This window comes from Lissotriton vulgaris, chromosome 9 (assembly GCF_964263255.1).
Source record: "Lissotriton vulgaris chromosome 9, aLisVul1.2, whole genome shotgun sequence".
Taxonomy (NCBI): Eukaryota; Metazoa; Chordata; class Amphibia; order Caudata; family Salamandridae; genus Lissotriton; species Lissotriton vulgaris.
The window spans coordinates 945,553,480-945,574,070 of record NC_141697.1 but is presented as its reverse complement, the minus strand read 5'-3'; the positions used below and the strand labels follow the sequence as shown (position 1 = coordinate 945,574,070).

The 20,591-nt window shown below is 43.7% G+C and overlaps 1 protein-coding gene across 1 annotated transcript in view; it reads right to left on the bottom strand.

Annotated features, from left to right (window-relative positions):
- The window catches only part of MST1R (macrophage stimulating 1 receptor), a 397,230-nt gene that overhangs the window by 162,644 nt on the left and 213,995 nt on the right, over positions 1 to 20,591 (bottom strand). The window contains exon 4 of the mRNA XM_086938800.1: positions 5,839 to 5,961. Within this exon, the coding sequence (XP_086794926.1) occupies positions 5,839 to 5,961 (123 nt within the window). The remainder of the gene's footprint in view (positions 1 to 5,838; positions 5,962 to 20,591) is intronic.

The following is a 20,591-nucleotide window of genomic DNA, read 5'->3' as shown; positions in this document are numbered from 1 at the left end:
GTGAGGTCTAGTCCCTGGTCATTTTGGATGTGAGACACACCAATTGATACAGAGGAATAGGAGCATGGATTGTCCACTTATATCCTTTACTTTGATTTAGCTCTAATTACTAATTAATCACGCAGTAGCAAACGTTTAGAACAGAGGCCCTGAAGAAAGTCGTGGGATCTCTTATCCTGTTGGCTGAAAAATGTTGGCCCCTTCATGCAGTTATATGTGAAAACTGCTTTATTTGCACTGTTCTTGTTTTTAGTTAGGGAAAGGGCAATACCCATTAAAATTGTGTTGTTTTTTTTACTCTTTACCCTATTTTAAAATCACCACATAATTATTTGTTTTGCACTGCACATGGTCCCATCGCAATTTTGATCTCATGGTCAAGCAAGTGATTGTAGGCGTGACCCAACTCAGAGTGGGCTATGGAAAGGTCTCGATGATCAAGAGACAATCCATCCCAGTTTGGATGACCAAATGAGAATATTTGATCTTTACAATACTTTGATGGGACTCCAATGGGTCTCACCTTCAATCAAATGTGTTTCTGTACATAAAGGTTTCCTGTGACTTATTTGCTTAGACACATTCACTAGCACTATATGCTTTAACTCACTTTGTTAGGGGTTTTTAGCTTTTTGGAGCTTCCGCTAGCTCTTATATAGACCCCCAGTTTTTCTTGTTGTTAGTATCTATAAGTTTGGGGATAATATTCTGGGCAGGTCTTTAAATATCCCTTAGACCCTTCCTTCATCGTGTGTTTTTTAAAACTCTGAATCACACCATAGGTCTGCAAAGTGTTTTCACATTTCAACTCCGAAAGGAATTTCTGCTCGCCACTAAAAAATAAAAGGCTGAACTGAATTACACCAGTCTTGTCATGAAAACAGAACTTTACTCAGGGAATGCCTTTGACAGACTTGGTGTAAATCTATTTAGTAGTTTAAAAAATTTGGATTTAGATAACCATTTGGGGTAGGCTTGAATGGGTTAATAGCTGAGAGAATGTAGAAACTCTGGCCTAGTTTTAAAAATATTCAAACCTGACTGGAGAAGAGGGAACATTTTATTCAACCGCCATTTCGGACCACAGACTGGTCGCAGTTCGCTGAAAAATGCTGTAGACATCCTTGCAGGACTTAGTTAGGCGCTTGATCACAAGAAAAATAAAGGCTGTGCACAGTGAGGGTTAGCAGCCCACACCAGGTTGGCCACAGGGCCTGACCACAGGCATTTGGCTTGAAAGTTTTAGTTTGCAGGGTGTTGAGCAAGTTATGGATTGTGAAGCTACCCATGACACATTTCAGTTTAAAAAAAAAATTCATAACCATAATTTACTTTAAATGTGCTTTTTAAGTGGATAGCTGATGTTATCATTAAAGCTAATCTTGGCTTTTCTTTAACCTTATTCATTTCAGCGAATATATACACATAAATATTGTGATAAATCAGAGTTGAAGAATTCCAGGGCAGTCAGAGGTACTGGGCCCCATTTATAACGACTGGCTGTACACTGAAATATTGTGTAGGGAATATTGAGTTACTAAAATATCAAGACCTAAAATATTGTGAAGACCTAAAATATTGAGAAGATAAGTACATATAGGCAAGTATAGATGTACTACTCTTACCTCCACTTCTACGTACATTGAAGTTCTAGATCATCAAGGTACACATATGCGGAGTTACATATAGTAAACTATACTTACCTATCAATATTTAAATGTATACTGAACCCCCAATGCTGATGGAAACTGTAACAGCACACCAGCAAACCCTTACCCCAACAAACGCTAGGCCCCTTGGCACCAAATACAACATGATTGCATTAAACTAAGTCAGTACTGTTGGCTTTGTCAGGGTGTCACAATACAGTTGATAACAAAATGCCTTTGAATCTGAAATATTTCAAGGTGGCATCAAGAATATGCACTGATTTTAACTTTCATTGACATCAGAACTGTACAGTGATTTGAACTTTCATTTTGTACGTGCATTTTCTATACAATAAAACGGTGAATATTTCATACCTTAGTCCTAGTTTTACATCAAAGACTTTGGGCCAGCAATCTCAGAGAAACAAACAAAACTCCATGCATGGCAGCACCAGTAGGCAAACGTGCAGGCTACAGAAGTGCATGCCAGCAGAGGAAAGCTCTCCCAGGATCATTCTTTACCCACCCAGGTGATTTAGGGCGGCAAACCAGAAACGAGCTGGCTGGGGTGTACAGAGGGCAAACCAAAAATTACTGATTGGTATTCACAGTGGCCCACATTGGACACTCGCACAATTATTCTTTTTCCCAGTGTGCTGCGTGCCAAATATGTACATTTTAACAAGCCAACCAGGGGCTTATTTGGCAAGCCGGGCTATTGAAACTCATTTCTCTTCCAGCACACCTGCTGGTGTATTCCCTTTTTCTGTCTGTTTTTTAACCCCTTCGACGCTCATGACGGAGCGGTTCCGTCATGAACGCCGGTTGGGCTGTGCTTATGACGGAACCGTTCCGTCACGACCACGCCCGTTTTTTAGAACCTTCAGCACAGCGCGAAAATTCGCGCCGCGCTGAAGGTGTTAACAGCAGATGCTGCTGCAATCACATCCATATTGGAGACCAACCCCAGGTTCAGGTTGGCTCTCTGTGCGCCACACTCTTGTTATGCCAGCCACGGAAGTCAATTTCTTTCTCACCTCTTGTCTTCTGCTCCTGTATAAAGCAACAGAGCACAAGATCAAGGTGGAGAGTCAGGATGTACGCGGGGGGGGGGGGGTCTGTGTCCAGTCCCTTCTTGAGTTTCAAAGAACATCTTCCCTGTCACTGGCAGGTGTAGCTCACACCTAGGTCTGTCTTCCTAGTCAGTGGTGGTGTGGATGCCCCAGAACTGGCCTGAAGTGACCACAAGAAAGGGTATGCCCATTATCCTAGACCCACCTCTGGGTGGGCACTGGGAGCTCTGAGCAGGGCAAGAAGGGTTCTGCTGCGCCAGATTTAGGTAGATTGCGGTACAGTGGGATAGCTTAGAGTAAAACACATTGGAAAGGCTGCAGAGATATACGGCTAGATACTAACCCTTATTTTAAATATTTGCAAATTAGACGTTTTTTCTTGACAAAAACTGGAGGGCCGGCGGGATTTGCAACAAATTCAATTTTGGACACTATACAGGCTGGTACAGATTGTACAATTAAAAGATTTTATTCCGAATTAATAGAGTATCAACCAGATGATCTGGAAAAATATGAAGGCAAATGGATACAAAAAGTGGGTGTAGAGAAGGAAAGTTTCTATAGATCCTTGGAACTAGGGCAGAAATTATTATGCTCAGCATCACTCCAGGCACAGCACTTTAAAACGCTGTCTTTTCTGTATTACACTCCATCCAGGTCGGCGCAGTGGGGAGGAGTAGCTGGCATTACGTGTCCAAGATGTGACAGTACTCAGGCTGACTTAGTCCATATGTTTGCTACTTGTCCACACTTAAAAACAACCCAAGAGGAAATTGAAGTATTTCTTAAAAGATCACTAACAAAAGAAATTACCCTAACACCATCACTTGTACTCCTAGGAATAGAGGATAGTCTTGGTAAGACTAATTACCAGTATTTTATTTTTGTGGCAATGGCTGTTTTAAGACTTTGTATTGCTACAGCATGGCTAGACCGATTGCCACCCACTTTCCATCAATGGTTAAAGAAACTATAAGCTGCCTTTAACCTTGAGAAAGCGATTTATGCAAGGAGGGGCAGAATAGGCAAGAAACTTGGAAACGAGAAATGGGATCATATACAGAAGTAGAAAGAGAGAGATCCAGGGTAGATTAGAAAATAAATTGTGCTAAACTTCTGTTTTATTGTAACTGTATGTCTTGCTTTGCCTTCATTTATATTTCATCTCTTATGCTTGATCTATTTGTATAATTTTTCTATGATTTGTGACAAGTTCTGCATGTTAAAATGTAATGAATTTTCTTCTGTGTTCTGTACAACGAAAATGGGGGGGGGGGGGGGGAACTCAAATAAAAATATTTAAAAAAAGGAAAGGCTGCAAAGGTGGATAGTGTCATCCCTGGAAACATTTACCCTGTTGATTAGGGAGTGGTCAAGAGTTTTCCACCCACAGGCTAGCACTGGGTACACATGTGCACACCCAATACCCTCTTCAGATCACTTCTGGACCAGCAGAAGCACAGAAGAGGAATGGACTTGCTCTTCATCTTTCATTCAGAACAAAAAAGTCACCTCCAGGGTCATAATGCTGACCTGCTGTTTGGGTTACAGGAGCGCAAGTCCCAAGAGGCATTTTCTCAGCACTCTCTGCTGACCAGTTCCACCTGGACCTGCCCAGAATGCATTTTGGTGCTATTTTGATCCATAAACTTTGAAAATGTATGCGTCTAGTTCAACGAATTGGAATTTTGTTGCTTTGGTGTCATTTTATTGATAAAAATAGTCTATCTCCTTTAAATTGGTTTGGTATTTTTCTTCACTTTAGTTTTCACTTTAATACTGTTTGAGTACTGCATAAATATTTTACACATTGCTTGTAAGTTAAGGCTGACTGATTTGTACCAAACTACCAGCGGGTTAAGCATAGGTTTATTTAGTGACTTCTATGGTTCATCCTGACAAAGACTGTAGATACTATTTAAGGTAGGTCCTTACAACCCCTATTTTAATATTCCAATTTCGTACAGAGTGCTTGGCCAAAAAGAAAAAACGTTCCTTAAAAGTGAGCAATGGAAGTATACAACCAGCCAATGAAATGAATGGTAAAGAGGATTTGCTCTAGGGGAGGGACAAACACAAAAAGAGCAATGCAAGCCATCAAATAAGAAAAAAACAAATTAGACTGACGATGAAGTCAACCAATGGTAAACAATGGGCGGGCTGTAATCCCACTGTACTGTACATTCTTGGTAAGCTTAGAACATGTTCCCCAACCAGTCAGCATGCGCTGCTTGGTAGGCAAGACCTAAAACCTGTGACCAGTTTCCTAAGATTGAAGTTTTTCTCCTCAGACACCTTCCTGCTTATAGCGTTTTTCCAATCACTCTGAACATTTTGGCATTTCATATTTTCAAACAATAATGCAGCATTTGAGGCCCCATGTTATCAGGTCTTTCACAAATTATGCGATTTCCAGACAAGACCAAATAAATACTTTTATAACCAGATTGGTCACTGGTGTGGGCATTGAAAAATAAGCTTATACATTACACTTCTTGTAAAGGTTATCTTCAATTTAATAATATGTTATGTTGGACAGCTGCGCAATACTCTACTATTGACTAACAGCCTGTGTGTGGGGAGTGAAAGAAGGTATTTTCTGACACTTCAAAAATCTGGTTAAAACGTATAATTGTTGCACAGTGCAATTTCGTCCAAAAAGTCTTATTGTTACGGTCTAGACAAGCAGTTCTTAACCTTTGATGTGCGGACCCCGGGGTTTTTGTTTTATATTTAAATAAAATATTTCATAATTTGTGTATTTGTTTGGTGAATGCTTTTTTCTGCATTTTTGTGAATTGTTTTGCGGTTCAAATCATCGAATCTACACCGGCTCCCACTAAGAACTCAGTTGGGGGGCCCGGATTCCAGCAATAATTAAGTGAGAGTTCACAGAAGTTGAAAGGTTAAGAACCACTGGCCTAGACATTTTCACGTGTATTTATCATCCGAGGTACAGAGGTTAACCAACACAACACAAAAATAAGGCAGGTGCAAGAAAAGAACTTACTAATCGCCCAACATTCCCTAAATAAATGCAAAAATATAGTCCTTTTTCCCACACTTCACTTTTATGACTACCGCCATCCCAAACATCTACTCAATCCTTTTCAGACCTTGTTTCCAGTGACAAACAGGAGAGAGTCCCCCAGCTGGCTGACGTCCGGCAACACTGGCTGTCCCTCAGCCAGGGAAAAGTTGGTTAGGGTCCTGCTGTTGCTGTTCCTCTGAAGGGACACCTAGGCAAGCAAATCACATGGTTAGGAAGAGGTTACAAAGCCAATAGGTCTGCCATATTTTGTGTGTGTTCACGTTTGTGTCTTTTTTTCTCTTTCACGACCCCACTTTATCAAATCATAACCTACTTACATGCCATACATTCATATGTCAGTATTTCCACTAGTTAACTCTAGGTCCACAAAGCCAACTCAGCATTACTAAATATTTTCACTCAATGGCTGGGTGCCATGCTCCTGCATTTATTTTAACTATGGGTTCTGATAGAGAGCAGACCCAAAAAGATACTAAGTTTTAGTGGAGAAGTGTGGCTCAATGGTTAGAGTGGCAGACCCTGATGCAGAGGTCTGGCCCGGCACCAGGGTTCAATTCCCCGCCTCGGCGGGTCTTGGGCTCAAAATTCCACGGACCTGATAATTCTTGCCTCGGTGCCTATTCCAATCATGGAGTCCCACTCTGCAGCTCTGGGCAATAGCTTGCTTAATCTCCACAATGGCCCCCACAACGCTAAGGATGTCTTACCTCCACCTTGGGGGTGCCCAGGAGTGGACGCCTCACAGGGAAAGCCAGGATGGGTTTCACAGCGGTATTCGTACAAGCGCCTTGAGACCCTTGCGGGTGAGTAGTGCACTATACAATTATCAATTTACATTTTAGTTTTGGGGGATATTAACTTGTTCATATGAATGGAACCCACCACAGCCGTTCAGTTCGCTGGGCATCACAAATACACATAACTTGCACAAGGATCAGACATTCACTACCGAACTCAGTCGGGCCCTAAACCCTGCCACTTTCTAGAATTAAGTTCTTGGTTATGTTCTTTCCTATTCACGAATTTGGATACTCATCAGTTTCCCCTTTTCTGACCTTCCCAAACTGTAGCCAAAGGGGCTATCTCATGTTGCCTTGGGTTTCAATCAATAAGTTAGCAAGGAATGGAATGGTACCCTGAGTTGTGAGTATGTAACCCTCATGTGTCCCTCACATGTCAAGCAAAGGGACATAGACTACTATACATGGAATTGTGGCTAGGCAACTCACCGAGTGGTAGTTCCGAGCAGGGGCGAAGTTATCAGTAGTGCTGTAGATGCAGTGGCATACAGACCCAAGAGTGGGAGTGGCCCACTCCACCCCAATATGTACTGTTCTTTTTACTACAAAACCATGGAATGGATTGGTCAATTTGCTTGCATCCATTTGTTAGGGCACATGGCGCCCGAACTACTGGGACAGCAAAATCCGCAGGATTTCATAGTAAAGTCACACCTGGGTCCTGCCTCACACAGATTTATTGGTGCCCTGGCAATGGTGACCTTCCATGTGTCAATCACTGGGTCCTGGAACTTCCTCTCTCTTTAGACACAAGCCTCCTTTCTGAGACTCTGTTAGTGAAGGATCCGGTCTCAAGGCAAACTGCATGTGTGTATTGAGCTAACCTAGGTCTGTCCCATTCATTTCTTGCTGTCCCCCAGAGTGCAGTCTACTCAATTTGGGTACAGTATATCCCAGTATAAAGTTCTCCTGTAGATATTACTGATAAACCTGTCATGACGTTCCCAATAGTACACCCCCCTGCTTGTCTGCTTTGCTCTAGCCGACCCCACTGCAATTGATTTGAACATTCTTACATGTATCAGACTCAGCACTGCAGCACACGACCAATTGGCCAACAGCAAGCACAGTCACTCAAGCCATACTCAGCCCATGAACAGGTTTTCCGGGTTCCTTTTTGCCCATCTTGGCCAATGAACACTTATGAAGTCCCTTTAGTATGGATCAGACTTTGTAATGCATAGAATACCTGCCAAACAGCTGCAGTGCGTCCTGCAAAGCATGTCCCCACTTTATCTTACAGGCTGTCCTCCACCCTCCTCCCTGTGCATCTTCTCCTAGTTCTGTAGCTCCTTTCACAATGTATGGTTTGTCTTGTCTGTATGCCCAACCTCTGACTGAGCTATCCAAGTTTCTCTGTGCCCCATTTATCACTCTGAACCTATTTTGTTCCTCGGTTCCTTCTCTATTTGCACTCTCTTTCTTTTGCTTCTTCTGTATGTATGTGCCCTTCTGTGATAATGGTACAGAGAGAGCACAACAGATGAAGAAGGGGCAGTTGGGCTGTGCATCACAGCACAATCCTCACATCAGATAGAAGATGGTTTTCCACATGTTAAGGTGCTGATTTAACACAATGAAGCCCTCCAGATATCCTATTCGCCACTGTGAAATTGGTACAAAAGGACAACAAGAGATAAAGGTAAAGTAATAGGATTTATTACATAAATAGCCTTAGCTATGTACTAACAATCTTTCAATCATCTATTTGTTCTCCGCAACCCTTCTGCCTGATCCCTTCTCAAGGTTCCCCTGTGACATCAGGCTCCTCCACACAACACTCCACATTCTACTCTTTTCAGCTATGCCATAACTAAGACACATCAACGCATCTTCCCTTTGACACTTGTGTCTTGTTCTCCCTCTGGGCCTTTTTGCCAATTCTTTTTCTGTGGTCACCAGAATCTGTGTGTCTTTTCTGTGAGTCCATCCCCATCCCATATGCTCCTTATGTTTTTCTTATGTGTCTATGCATCCATGCCTCTTCTCTGGTTAGGCGCAATCTTGGTCCTATTCAGTATCGCTATACCTCCTCTATGTGTCCCTCTGTGCCCCTTCTGTCTCGGTGTAGTTCTCCTTCTTAGGCCTACACAGCAACTGCAGAGTTGACACCCAGGCTGTCAGATCACCCTTGTATTCAAGAAGGGAGACATTGTTTACCACGCATCCAGTGTAAATTACTGTTTCCAACACCTTCCCTACTGTATGTAGACTGGAGTTGGAATAGTAATTCAAACTATTCCTAAATCCAGCGCCCCTCCAGCGCAAGTCGATGTAACGACTTGTGTTGTGAAAACCGCGATCTAACAGACCGCGTTGAAATGGCCCAACTATGTGTAGGTCTATGCTACTGACAACTTTAGATGTCTGTAGGCAGACCTATTGATTCCAATACACTTAAGAGCAGGCTTTGGGTCAGCCTTTTGCTCATGATTGGATGGTTTTCCCGTATTTTTCAGTTGTGTACTCCTGATTTGCATACTTTATGCCCTATTTATGAGTTTATCCAGCCCAGGAGCATTACCGAGTCACAGTAATATGAATGGATGGGTTTTATCCTTCCACTCCTTACTTGAGCGGACTCTTCTTTTATTTTACATTCAGCACTGTATTTGAGTGCATGTTTCCTTGATCCCTCTCCATCTTTTTCCTGCCCCTCCCCCACACAGCGAAGAACAGATCTTTTGTCTTTGTCAGTGCTCATTCCCTAAGTAAGAAGTAACTTGATGCACTCTGCCAGTCTGTCCTAAGGATATGAATGGGAAAGAGAACTGGGGATTGGGAGACTGAAGCAGAGAGAATCTAGAAGGAGGATTGTAGAGTTCTCATTATAGAGTATAAGAAGCTTTGAACCATGCAGTCTCTCCGATCCACAAGTTTCTTCATCCCTCATCCTCTGTTCTGGATGAGTGAAGTACAGATAGAAGCATGCTGAGCTAAGCTATGGACTGAAAAGCCAGGGAACCAAAGCACCAAACAGTCAATGATAATATGTTAGCCTTGACGTCACGAATGACGGATTACTTTGGTCTACCGACATGTCTTGCAGCCCTCATTTATACTCTCACATTGGACACTGCCTTCAGAAAGTACTCTTTCTTCAGTCAGGCCTTAATAGGGATAATTTGAAGAGCATAGGTGATTAGGAATGGACAGCATCAAAGGCAGATGGACAACAATCCCTTCTTCCACACTATTGGTACCCACAGGACAATGAGTGGACATGTTTTACTAGAAGGCAAAGGACAAGAAGACAGTCGAACGTGTGTATAAAGGGTAGCTAAATAGCACCAACGCAATTCTGTAAGAAGTCCACCATTATTATTTTCCTTTATCATAGACCCTAATGATCAATATCAGCTGTCCCATCAAGACTCTTGGATCTTCTTGAAAACTCCAGTGGGAAATACCAGGGCATCCTTGGCAAAGCTACAGATTTTGTGGCGCTATTCCTGCAGTCTCGGAGATCATAAAACAGCCATCGCTGTGCTACACTGCCATAGGAGAGTCCTCTGGAACCAAATGAGACAATGCCTTCAATTCTTTGGGCACTGTTGGAGAGTGGTCCCCACTGTATCCTTCGATTACATATTTTACTGCCACAGCCCAATACACTTTCAACTCTACAACTGATTCTTCCCGATTACTACTCTGTCATGACCACCTCAGCATCTTCCCCTGAAATGGTGCGGTGCTAGTGGAAGAAATTCATCAGAAAGTGTGCCACTGCATTCAGTAATCGCTGAAGCGTGGCAGCAGACCTTCTGGTAAACCAAGGTAGACATACAAAATACATAATTTTGTACCCATTTCCTTCCTTGTCCACAAAAGAGTAATTCAAAAATATGTATTTTTCGGTGTTAAAAAAACAACTAGGCTTGTAAAACGGGCCTATCTTGGTGATATGTTTTTGCAGCTTAGCCCTGCACCTACAAGTCTGGTCAATGAACAAACAAATGGAAGCAGAGCCTGCATTTGGGCCGGAGGTTCTGTGCTTTCATGGCCCAACTTACCCAGACCAAGGACGCACTTCATCAGCAAGTGGAACATAGTGATTCCTTATATGCTTCTCGATTCCTTGTGTCTGCATGTACCCCAGTAAAGAACTTTAGCAGTGCTAGCAGGTCTTTGCATAGATGCTTCAATTGGAATGTCAATTGTGCACCCTTGTAAGCAGAACGAAACAACTATTGCTTATTCTGCACTGTAGCATTAATGGGACATCAAAGCGTGCATCAGCCGATGTACAGAAACAAATCTACTGGGGTGTTTTGAATGGGATTACTTGTACTGGCACTTGTGAGAAATTCTCAAAATAGCAAAAGATGACTGTTATGGTAGGTCCTTAGCAGGAGATGCCTTGGCACTGCAGAGAGGGAAGCAATCACATACATTCTACCGTAATGTTATAGGTAAGAAAGCCCAAGCTTCATATATGCTAAAAAAAAACAGAAGACATTTGACTCTACAACTACTTCATGAAAAAAGATTATGTGTGATTCTCTACAGTGAACTAAGCTGGTATGGTGCAGAATGTGGTGGCATACGCTAGGGACCTACCGGCACCTCCTTTGTTACCACATGCTCTGTTTGCTTCAGCATTTCAAGTCTCACTCATTCCTGTGACTGATGGGGTTCTACAGTCCTCGTCTGAGTCCAAATTTGAGCAAGGAAAGAAGGTCAAACAAAATAAAAAGGGATTGACCACAATTGAGATTAAAGAAATCTCTTAATTCTTTCCTCACGATACACTAAAGGCTGCTGTAAAGAGGACTTTTCTGAAGAGTTTGAATGATCCAGAGTGGTCTCCCATGCTTTTCCCGAAGCGAGGAAGTAAGGAAAGAAGAACAGTTTGATGCAGAATTCCAAGTGGCGATCGGTATAGATTTACTCATTCCTAACCAAATGGTTCTTCTCTCAAGCATCAATATGTATATCACCTTTTGGTTCTGCAACACGGATAATTACAATGCCCTCAAACATTGTTCTGCAGCCAAGCATTTCAGATTGTGCAATAAAAAATTGATAGTAAGGTACAGATCTTTTATGAGGTGTTCCAGTTGTGCACTAACTGCCAAAACAGTTTAAAGATGATGGATTATCAAGTACAATTGCAGGCCAACACCCCATTTGATGTGCAGTGTTCAACGACACATGCAACTCAAGGTGCTTTTTAGCCAACAGGCCTCAGGAGATTGAAATTACCATTCATTTACCGGGTTGATGTCATTCCCCACAGGGCACCATCTTCAGTAGAGAGGACAGAGGGCAACCATCATATACAAATCTGGAGGGTCAAACAGCTATCATCCACAGAGACCACTTCTCAGACCAGACTATGCAAGAGCTCTTCCATCAAGATTATTTCTGGTGAGAGGAAGGACTGGATAGTTAATTATGCCTGGTTTCAAGTTTCTTTATTTCCTGCATAGTTACTAAAAACCATTGCAATTTTACCGCATAAAATACTAAATACAAAAGTTTATGTAAAACATTATTAACAATGGGTCTATGATTTCCACCTTTATCACTTCCTTATTGCTAATTTTAAAAATTATGAGAGGGAATCAAGTTAAAGCCAAATAGGACCCATTGGTCGATAAGACTTTACAGATCTAAAATAAAGATTCATTGTAAACATGTTATATGTCCTTATAAAAATTCATGCAATAGTTACAGTCTTGTGTTACTTTGGACCAACCATGAAATTCTTTATACCGGTCGCTGCGTTTGATTTATTCAGATTTACTCCACTCGTTGCAAGGCTTTTCCCTTACATCCTGGCAGTTTGTCCTTATATGATCTAAATTGGGACATGACCCTCTCACTGCAGTGCCCGTGCCTGGTTCAGTGTTCATTGCTTATAACATTTAACATTTTTTGATCAGCTACCATAAGGAATTTTACCAGTCTGCAGTTTAGTTGTGTATTTTCTGGGTTTAAACAGGCTAGCACCGCTTGTCTCCTGGTACAGATGCCTTTCTTTTTTAGGGGTGCTTTGAGAAACTGTGCTGATCTTGTTGCAGATCCTTGCACAAACAAATCAGGTGTAGTATGTCACCTTGTTTGGCTTTGCATAGCCTGCACAGCTCTTGTGTCAGTGACCTTAGCCATGGTGGAAAATGCTGCGCACGGAAAGATTCCCATCCTATGCCTCAAAAATTTCATTTTTAAAGACCTTGGGTAGCCCTGGCTTAAAAATGGTTGTGGAGCCAGTGATTTATAGGAGTTGAGAGTCATCTAGGCGTGCGATCTGTTTGAGCTTGCTTTGTCCTCCACCAGAAAGGTTTGTTTTAAGATTTTCCAGACCAGTTTTTGGAAATTGTGATAGTAAATTTGCGCATCCCAGAGTTCCGTGAGTTTGGTAGACTCTAGGGCTAACTGAAGATAACTTTTGGCTTGGGAATGCTCCCTATGCTGTATATCCCGCCACAACAGGTTGTTAAGCATGTTTGTGGCGGCATTTCTGGCCCGTTGCAAGCAGATGATATAAGCACCATACCTAGCTAGATCTTGCCATAGAAGGCCAAACTCCAGCCTTATTTGAGCAGGTGATGTGTAGGACGAAAGGCTGAACATAATTCTATAGGCTTTGACCTGCGTGTTGTCCAACTCGTTAGCATCCCTTCCCCGCATTGCCTCACTGCCATAAGCAATTGAGGGGATTAGTTTAGCCTGCACTACTTTAAAAAACTGGGTCAGGGTCGGCCCTATTAGTTTATTTGCGAGATTTTTCATTGTTAGGGCAATCAGAAAACCTTTTCTTCTCACTTCCTCTTTCTGGCGTCGGAACGACCCTTCCTTGTCAAATATAACTCCAAGGTATTTGTATTCCTGAGCTGGATCGAGTTTCATGCCGCAAAGGGACCAATTTCTATGGAGGTTATTTTTGTTGTTTGTCATTGTCCGTGTCTTGCTCAAGTTTAATTTTAGTTTGTTTGCTGTGGCGTAGTTCTGCATTTCCATCAATAGATGCTGGAGACCAACGTAGGTGTGACTTAGCAGAACTACATCATCTGCGTACATAAGGTTGGACAATGTTTTCCCTCCTAACCTCGGCGAGTGTGAGTTACAGGCCTCTAGCGCCTTTGGAAGGTCAGCCATATATAAGTTAAACAGGGTTGGAGGAAGCACCCATCCCTGTTTGAGTCCCTTTGTTGTTGGAACTTTCGAGGAGATGTGGGTACCGCCACCTAGTTTCACCTGCACCCAAGTGTCTGTGTGCAGAAGTATCAGCATGTTTAGAGTAGACTGTCATAATCCCCATTGAGCCAATTTCTCCCACAGTCTCTCCCTCCCCACGTTATCGAAAGCCGCGCTAAAGTCAATGTAACATAAGTATAAAGGTAGCTTTGATGCTTTAGCTGCATCGAATATTAGTGAGATTGTGAGGATGTTTGTGGATGTGCTGGCCATTTTGCGGAAACCGATCTGGTTCAGCGGTATTATCGAGTTCGACTACGGCAAATTTGTCAGCTCCTCTAGTATAGTGCCCGCAAAGTATTTTGGTTCATTGTCTATTAGAGCTACAAGACGGTAGTTGTTGGGTTCCGACTTGTCCCCTTTTTTATGAATTGGCACAATTGTTGAGCCCTTCCATGAATCAAGTATTATGTTTAGCCGCCTGACTTCCAGAAATAGAAGTTGTAGGATTTTCGCCCAGTCTTCAGTCTTAGCTTTGAACATGGCAGATGGAATTCCCTTCGGTCCCGGAGCCCCTTCATTCCTCCCCTTGGCAATCTGCTTTTTAATTAAGAGAGACATACAGCAATTATCTGTTCCTGATGGGCTATTTTCCTTGTGTGTCTGCTTCCACTCCCTCATCTCCATTTTACTAGCTCCAGCTGATACTTCAAATTTCATGCTACTGGCTGTTTGAGTTCCAGCACTATCTATCTGTTTTATTATTAAAGTGTGTAAAAATGTATTTTACCCAATTAGCTTCCGCGATATTTGACCCAATACCCTTATGGCATGGATGGATAATCCCATTCACCGTTCTCCAGAAGAAGGCACGGTTATTGCTGTTTGTGTCGTGTAGCAGTTTTTCCCAATGTACCATCTCGCGCTCACTGTTGATGTTCCATTTAAGACTTTTTAATTTAGCCCTTTGTTTATTCAATGAGGTCCCTGCAGTGGCTTTCTCTGGGAGTCTTCTCAGCCTACGCAGACTTGCATTTATTGATTTTTTGAGAAGTTTCAGCTATAAACTTTGTTCCTTTGAAATGTTATTAATTTCCCACGCTTTCTTGGAGTTATTCTTTGAGGAAGAAGTTTCTGCATACCGATCTAGTAGTTTGGCAGTGAACTGTTTCCAGTAGTCTATTTGATCTTCTGAGCTGAAAACTGGTGAACTAAAAAGTTTGATTGTTGCTTCGGCCTTGGAATTTATATTGGTCGTTGTGCATTTAATCCTTTTTAAGTTGGAGGTAGAGCTCGATCACGCAGTTGCGTCCATGCTGATTTGTCTTGATGCAGTTGCTATAATTTGGAATTCTTGGGGGCAATGGTCACTATCGCCCTTATCCCCATTCTGTACCTAACTATATATGGGAAGAGAGCGAGACTTACAAAGGTATAATCCAGTATAGAACTTGTTGTAGGGGAGTAATAAGAGGCAACTGGTGGAGTGTCATCCGGAAATCTTCAGTTTAAAGGTTTAAGTGTTCTAAATCCACAAGTAGGCAGCTATTGCAGTGCTTCTTCTTTCTGTGTGGTGGATGACTTTGTGTGGGAATATTATGAATTCCATTTTGTATTGCTACCTCCTCTCCTTGTGTCGAGCCTATAAGATATTGGTTTAGGTCCCCTGTCAGAACGAAGATTGGGTTTTCCAACACTGAAGCATACTTTGCTGCCTGTTCAGCAAGTTCTGTTGAATCTTTCACTTTGCATTTAGGATGGACATATGAGTTGGTTAGGCACACCTCCATTTCTTTGTCCTCTAGAAGGATTGTGATTGTGGCTGCTATTGTTGCATTTGACAGCGAAACCATAGGGTTGTTAAAGGTATGCTTGTGGTGGAGACGTAGATTGCCAACCCCCCGGAGCAGTGGCCGTATCTGCCCATCCTTATAGCTGGAGTAGCGAAGCAGGTATAGCCTTCAATGTGCTCAGGAGCCAGGTCTCCTATAGGAGAATTATATCAAAAGTTGTTACATACTGCAGAAAGTCTGAGTCATCTATTTTAGTTGCCAAGCCATTTATATTCCACAAGCAAAATCTGAGAAGAGGCTCATTCGTTCTGCTGTGGCTTCTGTCTTGCCTATCTCGTCAATGCTCCTCTGTTCTTGAGATGATGGTTCGCGATATTGCTTCTTTGTTTGAACCTTGCTTTGCTCTGGCGGCTCCCCATGGGACTTTTTCGTGTTGGGCCCTGTTGCTGCTGTCACTCTGTTGGTGAGATCTTCCCTGTGCTCCTCTGAGTACACAATTCAGGTGTACTTGGTGTGTTTTTGGTACTGGGCTTGGCTTGCTTAGTAATGGTGATGGATAGGCTGGTTTTTTAAAGGGGACGATATCTATGCCCCAACTGTACCCAGTTCTGCTAGAATTGCCTCTGCAGTTTTACTTGTGGTCCACGTTGTTTTTGTGGCTTCTGGACATTGAGGGTTGGTGGTTTGTATAAACTCTATATAGAGTAAATCTGTTGTCCTTATACCAGCAAGATTAGGTATTAACGCTGTTAATCTCAAGATGTTACCTCGATTTAGTGTGTCCGGATAGCCCTTGGAGGTATATAAAGGGTAAAAAACCAGAACCACATCTTCCTGGTGGCTGATTTGTTTCGCCGGTGGCTATATATTTATTGTGGCCGACGGTTCAGGTTGGGATATGTTGCTAATTGTATCTTTGGGCTGTATTTCAGCTTTGTTTCTTAGGGCTTCAGCCATGGAGTTTCTAGCAGTGGACTTCTGTTTTCTCGACACGGGGGAGATTTGTTTGGATTCTTGCCTCCCGTACTGTGCCCATTCACCCGGGAACCTCCAGCTGGAGCTGCCATTAGCCAATGGGAAGGGCCCTTTGGATTATTTAACAAAGGCTCCTGGTTTGGCCCGACTGGCCTGTCTGTTGTTCCACAAGCTTCATGTTGGGACCCGTTCTTTGTGCTCAAGCTGATGTTTTTGTGGTTGCTGTTAACTAGCTTTTGGGCCTCGGTGTTGGACGCTTCTCCTCTTCGTTCTTGTGAGTGTGCAGCATTGTTAGGGGGAAACCTTATCTCTCCCCGAGTTTCCTGATGTTGAGATAACTGCTTGTTGTGCCCACTATCCAGGTTTGTAGCTGAAAGATTGATGGTGCAAACTAGTTTTGTTTCTTCTTTAGGTTCGATAATGGCCCTAGATGCAGCTCTTTGACCATTTTCCACCCCCATATCCCCTTCTGCCCCAGTTGCAGAAATCTGATTTAGGGCCTTCTCTTGGTCCTGGGAATGATTGGAGATGATTAGAGAGGGCTGTACTTGCTTTGCAGAGCTTATATCAACTGGGTTATTATCGCAATTGTTGGCTGGGTCTGAGAAGATGGGGAAATAAGCGGTTGCTTTTATTTGGGGCTTTTGGTTGCGCCCCTTCCTTTTCAATTGACGGCGTTGCTTAGCATTGAGTTTTGATGATCCTCCGTTTCCGGGACTACCCTTTACCTGAGTGACCGCCTTGACGTTTCCTCTGTGCAGATTGCTAGTTATTTGATCGTTAGTTGTTCCCAACAATCTGTTGAAATTGTCCTGGCACTTTGTTGTTCTTCCTGCTGTGACGCTTTTAATATTCGTTACCAGGAGGCTTATAATTGAGGGAAGGGTAGACAGTTTATCAATGATCTGGTTCAGTTACATCTAAGATGGGAACTAGATTGTGCTCTTGTTATTAGACCATTCAGAATCCCCAATTTTACGTCGATACCGGCAGTAAAAACTGCCAGTGCATTCAGTAAAGTTAGTTGGATCTCCATCTTGTCAGATTGAAATTGCAATGTACTGACGGCCAGTTGTATTGTATTTCATAGGGAAGCCCAAACGTCTTCATTTGTTTGCGCGGTCTTTTCTGCTCCCTTTTTAGTTTGGTCTGTGGGGAGTGCATTCACAGGAAGTTCGGTGATGGAATCGACCCTTCATTCCTGTTCCTGTTCGTAGTTAGGTGAATAGGTTGCGAGCATATCCTCCCATTCCTGTGTATTCAGGTAAGACATAAACGCCCTCCCTACTTCTTTCTGGTTTGGTTCCGATGTCCATACTCCAGCTCCTGTTCCTCAGTTTTGTGTAGGAAGACACTCTTGGTCAGGGGGCGGTGTATTTATGGGTGATTTAATGTTTGGTAAATCCAATCTTTTAGTGGAGGAGCTGTAGCTTCTGGACAAGGTGTTATTTCTGGGACTGGAGTTGATTACGCTTATTTGCTCAGCGTCTGTTTTCCTTAATGCTTCTTGAATGTCACTCTCGGCCTTAGTTTTTTGGTGTCCCAGTCCATGCCCCTAGCATCTGATTGTGGTAGTGGTGTAGAGGTTTCTTGTAGCCTGTAATCGGCAGCAGAACTCTCCTGAGGACTACACTGTTGTCTGATTTTTGTTGGGGAAAATTCTAATCTCCTGGGCACGCCCGCAAGAGGTGTGGTATCTAGCAGTTGCACCCTTGGCTGTTGTAGCATGGTCTGTGGATGCTGAATTGGTTGCTCCGGTGCCCTGCTTTCGTCGTTGGAGTCTTTAGGCTCTGCACCTGGAATAAGAGCTTTTGACTGCATTGGTAACAGTGGAGATTGCAGACCTCTTAAAGTTGCAGTACTTGAAAATATGGCTGCCTCTGGGTCCCTAAGGAAGTTGAATTTCATATAGACCTTTGGTTGAGTGGAGCTTGTACCTCCACTGAATCCCGTCCGTGCTGTAGTCTCACTCAGTTGCTCAGCACTTTGCTGACTTTTCTTTTTGCCTTTTCTCCCCCTAGTCTTGGGTGGCAAATCCTCTCTGGTTCTGCCGGACCTCATTTAACCTGTGTGCAGCGGGTCAGCGGTTCCGCAGCCACTTTAGCTTGGCCTCAAGCGTCTGCCTCAGTCTTTTACTGGTTGTCGTACCCCGGCGCCCTTACTAAGCTTAATTTTGGTCATATGGTGTAAGTAATGTGATGGGATGTGCTGAAATGTTAATCAGTGTCCAGAGCGCAATACTTCCCCTTTTCAAGCGGTATACAGCGGAGGGTCTATGGTCTAAGGCCAAGAAAGGGAGGGTAGGTTAGGGTGGATCGGATTGTCGGGTAGAGCTAGCTCAGCCCACCCAACCCTTCCCTTTTCCACACTCACCGCTTAAACTAGGTTCGCTACCTGGGTCTGCCTGGGTTTGACTAGGATGACGAGTTTGCAGAAGTGTTTCCCCAGCTGTGCTTTTGGACGTTTTTCCCGAGTTTCTCGCTGGACTGATGCTGCTTGCCCTACTCAGCGCAGTCTTCGCAATCTTCCTCGGAGTTTGCAGTTAGTGGCGGTTGGCGGGCCGGGGATCTGCGGACTCCAAGCGCTCCGTTCGTCGCTTCACCACGCACAGCCTCACCGTTGCGTGCATGTCGCTCTCTCCGATCGCCAGCAAAATCAGGACTGGATACATCATTGACCACTGATGCGGCAGCTGCAAACGACGATGGAGGAGCTCCTGCTGCTGTGGGTGTCTCACACAGCTCCTGCTGCCTCTGGTGAAATTCTGGTGAGACTGGCAGGACTCACAGTTGGAGTCACAGTCCCGCGCGGATGCTCGTGGGTGCACATAAGGGTGTCTCACGCGGCACCTGCCACTGCTGGTGTGGATGCTTAGGAGGCGCTGGGGGAGACTCGCGGCTCACAAACACTTAGTGGGCTCAGCCCCCGCGGCACCCGGTTGCAAAAATGCTTGCTTGGCTGGCCCCCTTGATGCAGCTTTCAGCCCCCTGCAGTGAGGCTGCAGGGTGGGCCACACGGAGGGGGTCCTACTAGCCCGATACACACAGCTTTCTCATCCACGGTGCGGCGCACAGTACACGGCGGTAAACAACCGGGGAGCCGCACCACGCCAAACTACAGCCTCGCAGCCTCCAGCACCAGCGGTTCGCGGTCTCGAGCAAATAGCAAACAGCGGACTGGACTCTCACACAGCGGAAGCTGGCCCTCACATCTGAACGCTCCAGTGCTCCGTTTCTCACACAAGAACCATACGGACCCAAGCCGATGCCTGGTAGCTTCAGCAACAGATCTGTGCTCAATGGAAGTGATTAAGACAAGCAACACGATTGAGCTCTCTTTCCTTACACCATGCTGGACAATCCTTGTGTCAAAGATCCACAGTTAACCAGGCAAGTGCCAAGTACTAAAGGACAGAGCAGCTGCCGCCCTACTGAAGAGGAATACAATTATTACATAGAATATTGAAAGAGTGTTTTATTCTGCTATTTTTTTGGTGAAGAAGTGGTCACCAATTATAGCCTATTGATGGACCAGAATCAAACCAACTTCATTCCGCACTGCCCAGTCAAGATGACAGCACTACAGAATATGATAATAGCTGACATTGTTACCATATTTTTTTATTTTTTGGTCTCAAAAGATTTGCAACATGCCTACCTGCATATTTGCATTTATTATTCATGGATTGCTCACAGATTACAAATATTACTCTTGGGGTACTCGCGGATATTCAATCTTTAGGTGTTTTATACAGACTCAGTTCCAAGATTACAGTTTATTTAGGTTACTTGTCACACTTGGGTAGCATGAAGACTTTTCCTAAAGGATTTAGCATCCAAGCTTCAGATCCAGCTAAAATACCTTCTGCAGAAGTTACAGGAGATGGGTTGAGAGAGGCTTGTGGTTTCAGGTTTGATTGTAACGATGGAAGTGGTCAGGTGAGCACATCAATATTCCACTCCGATGATGCATCATCTTCAGCATTGCTGGTCTCAGACATGAGCAGGTTTTAGCAGTTGATTCCATTGTCATAGGTTTTCAGAGAACCAATGCTCCAATGGCCCTGCTAGGAACACCTGCAGGGAGCGATGTGGAGCTGTCACTGC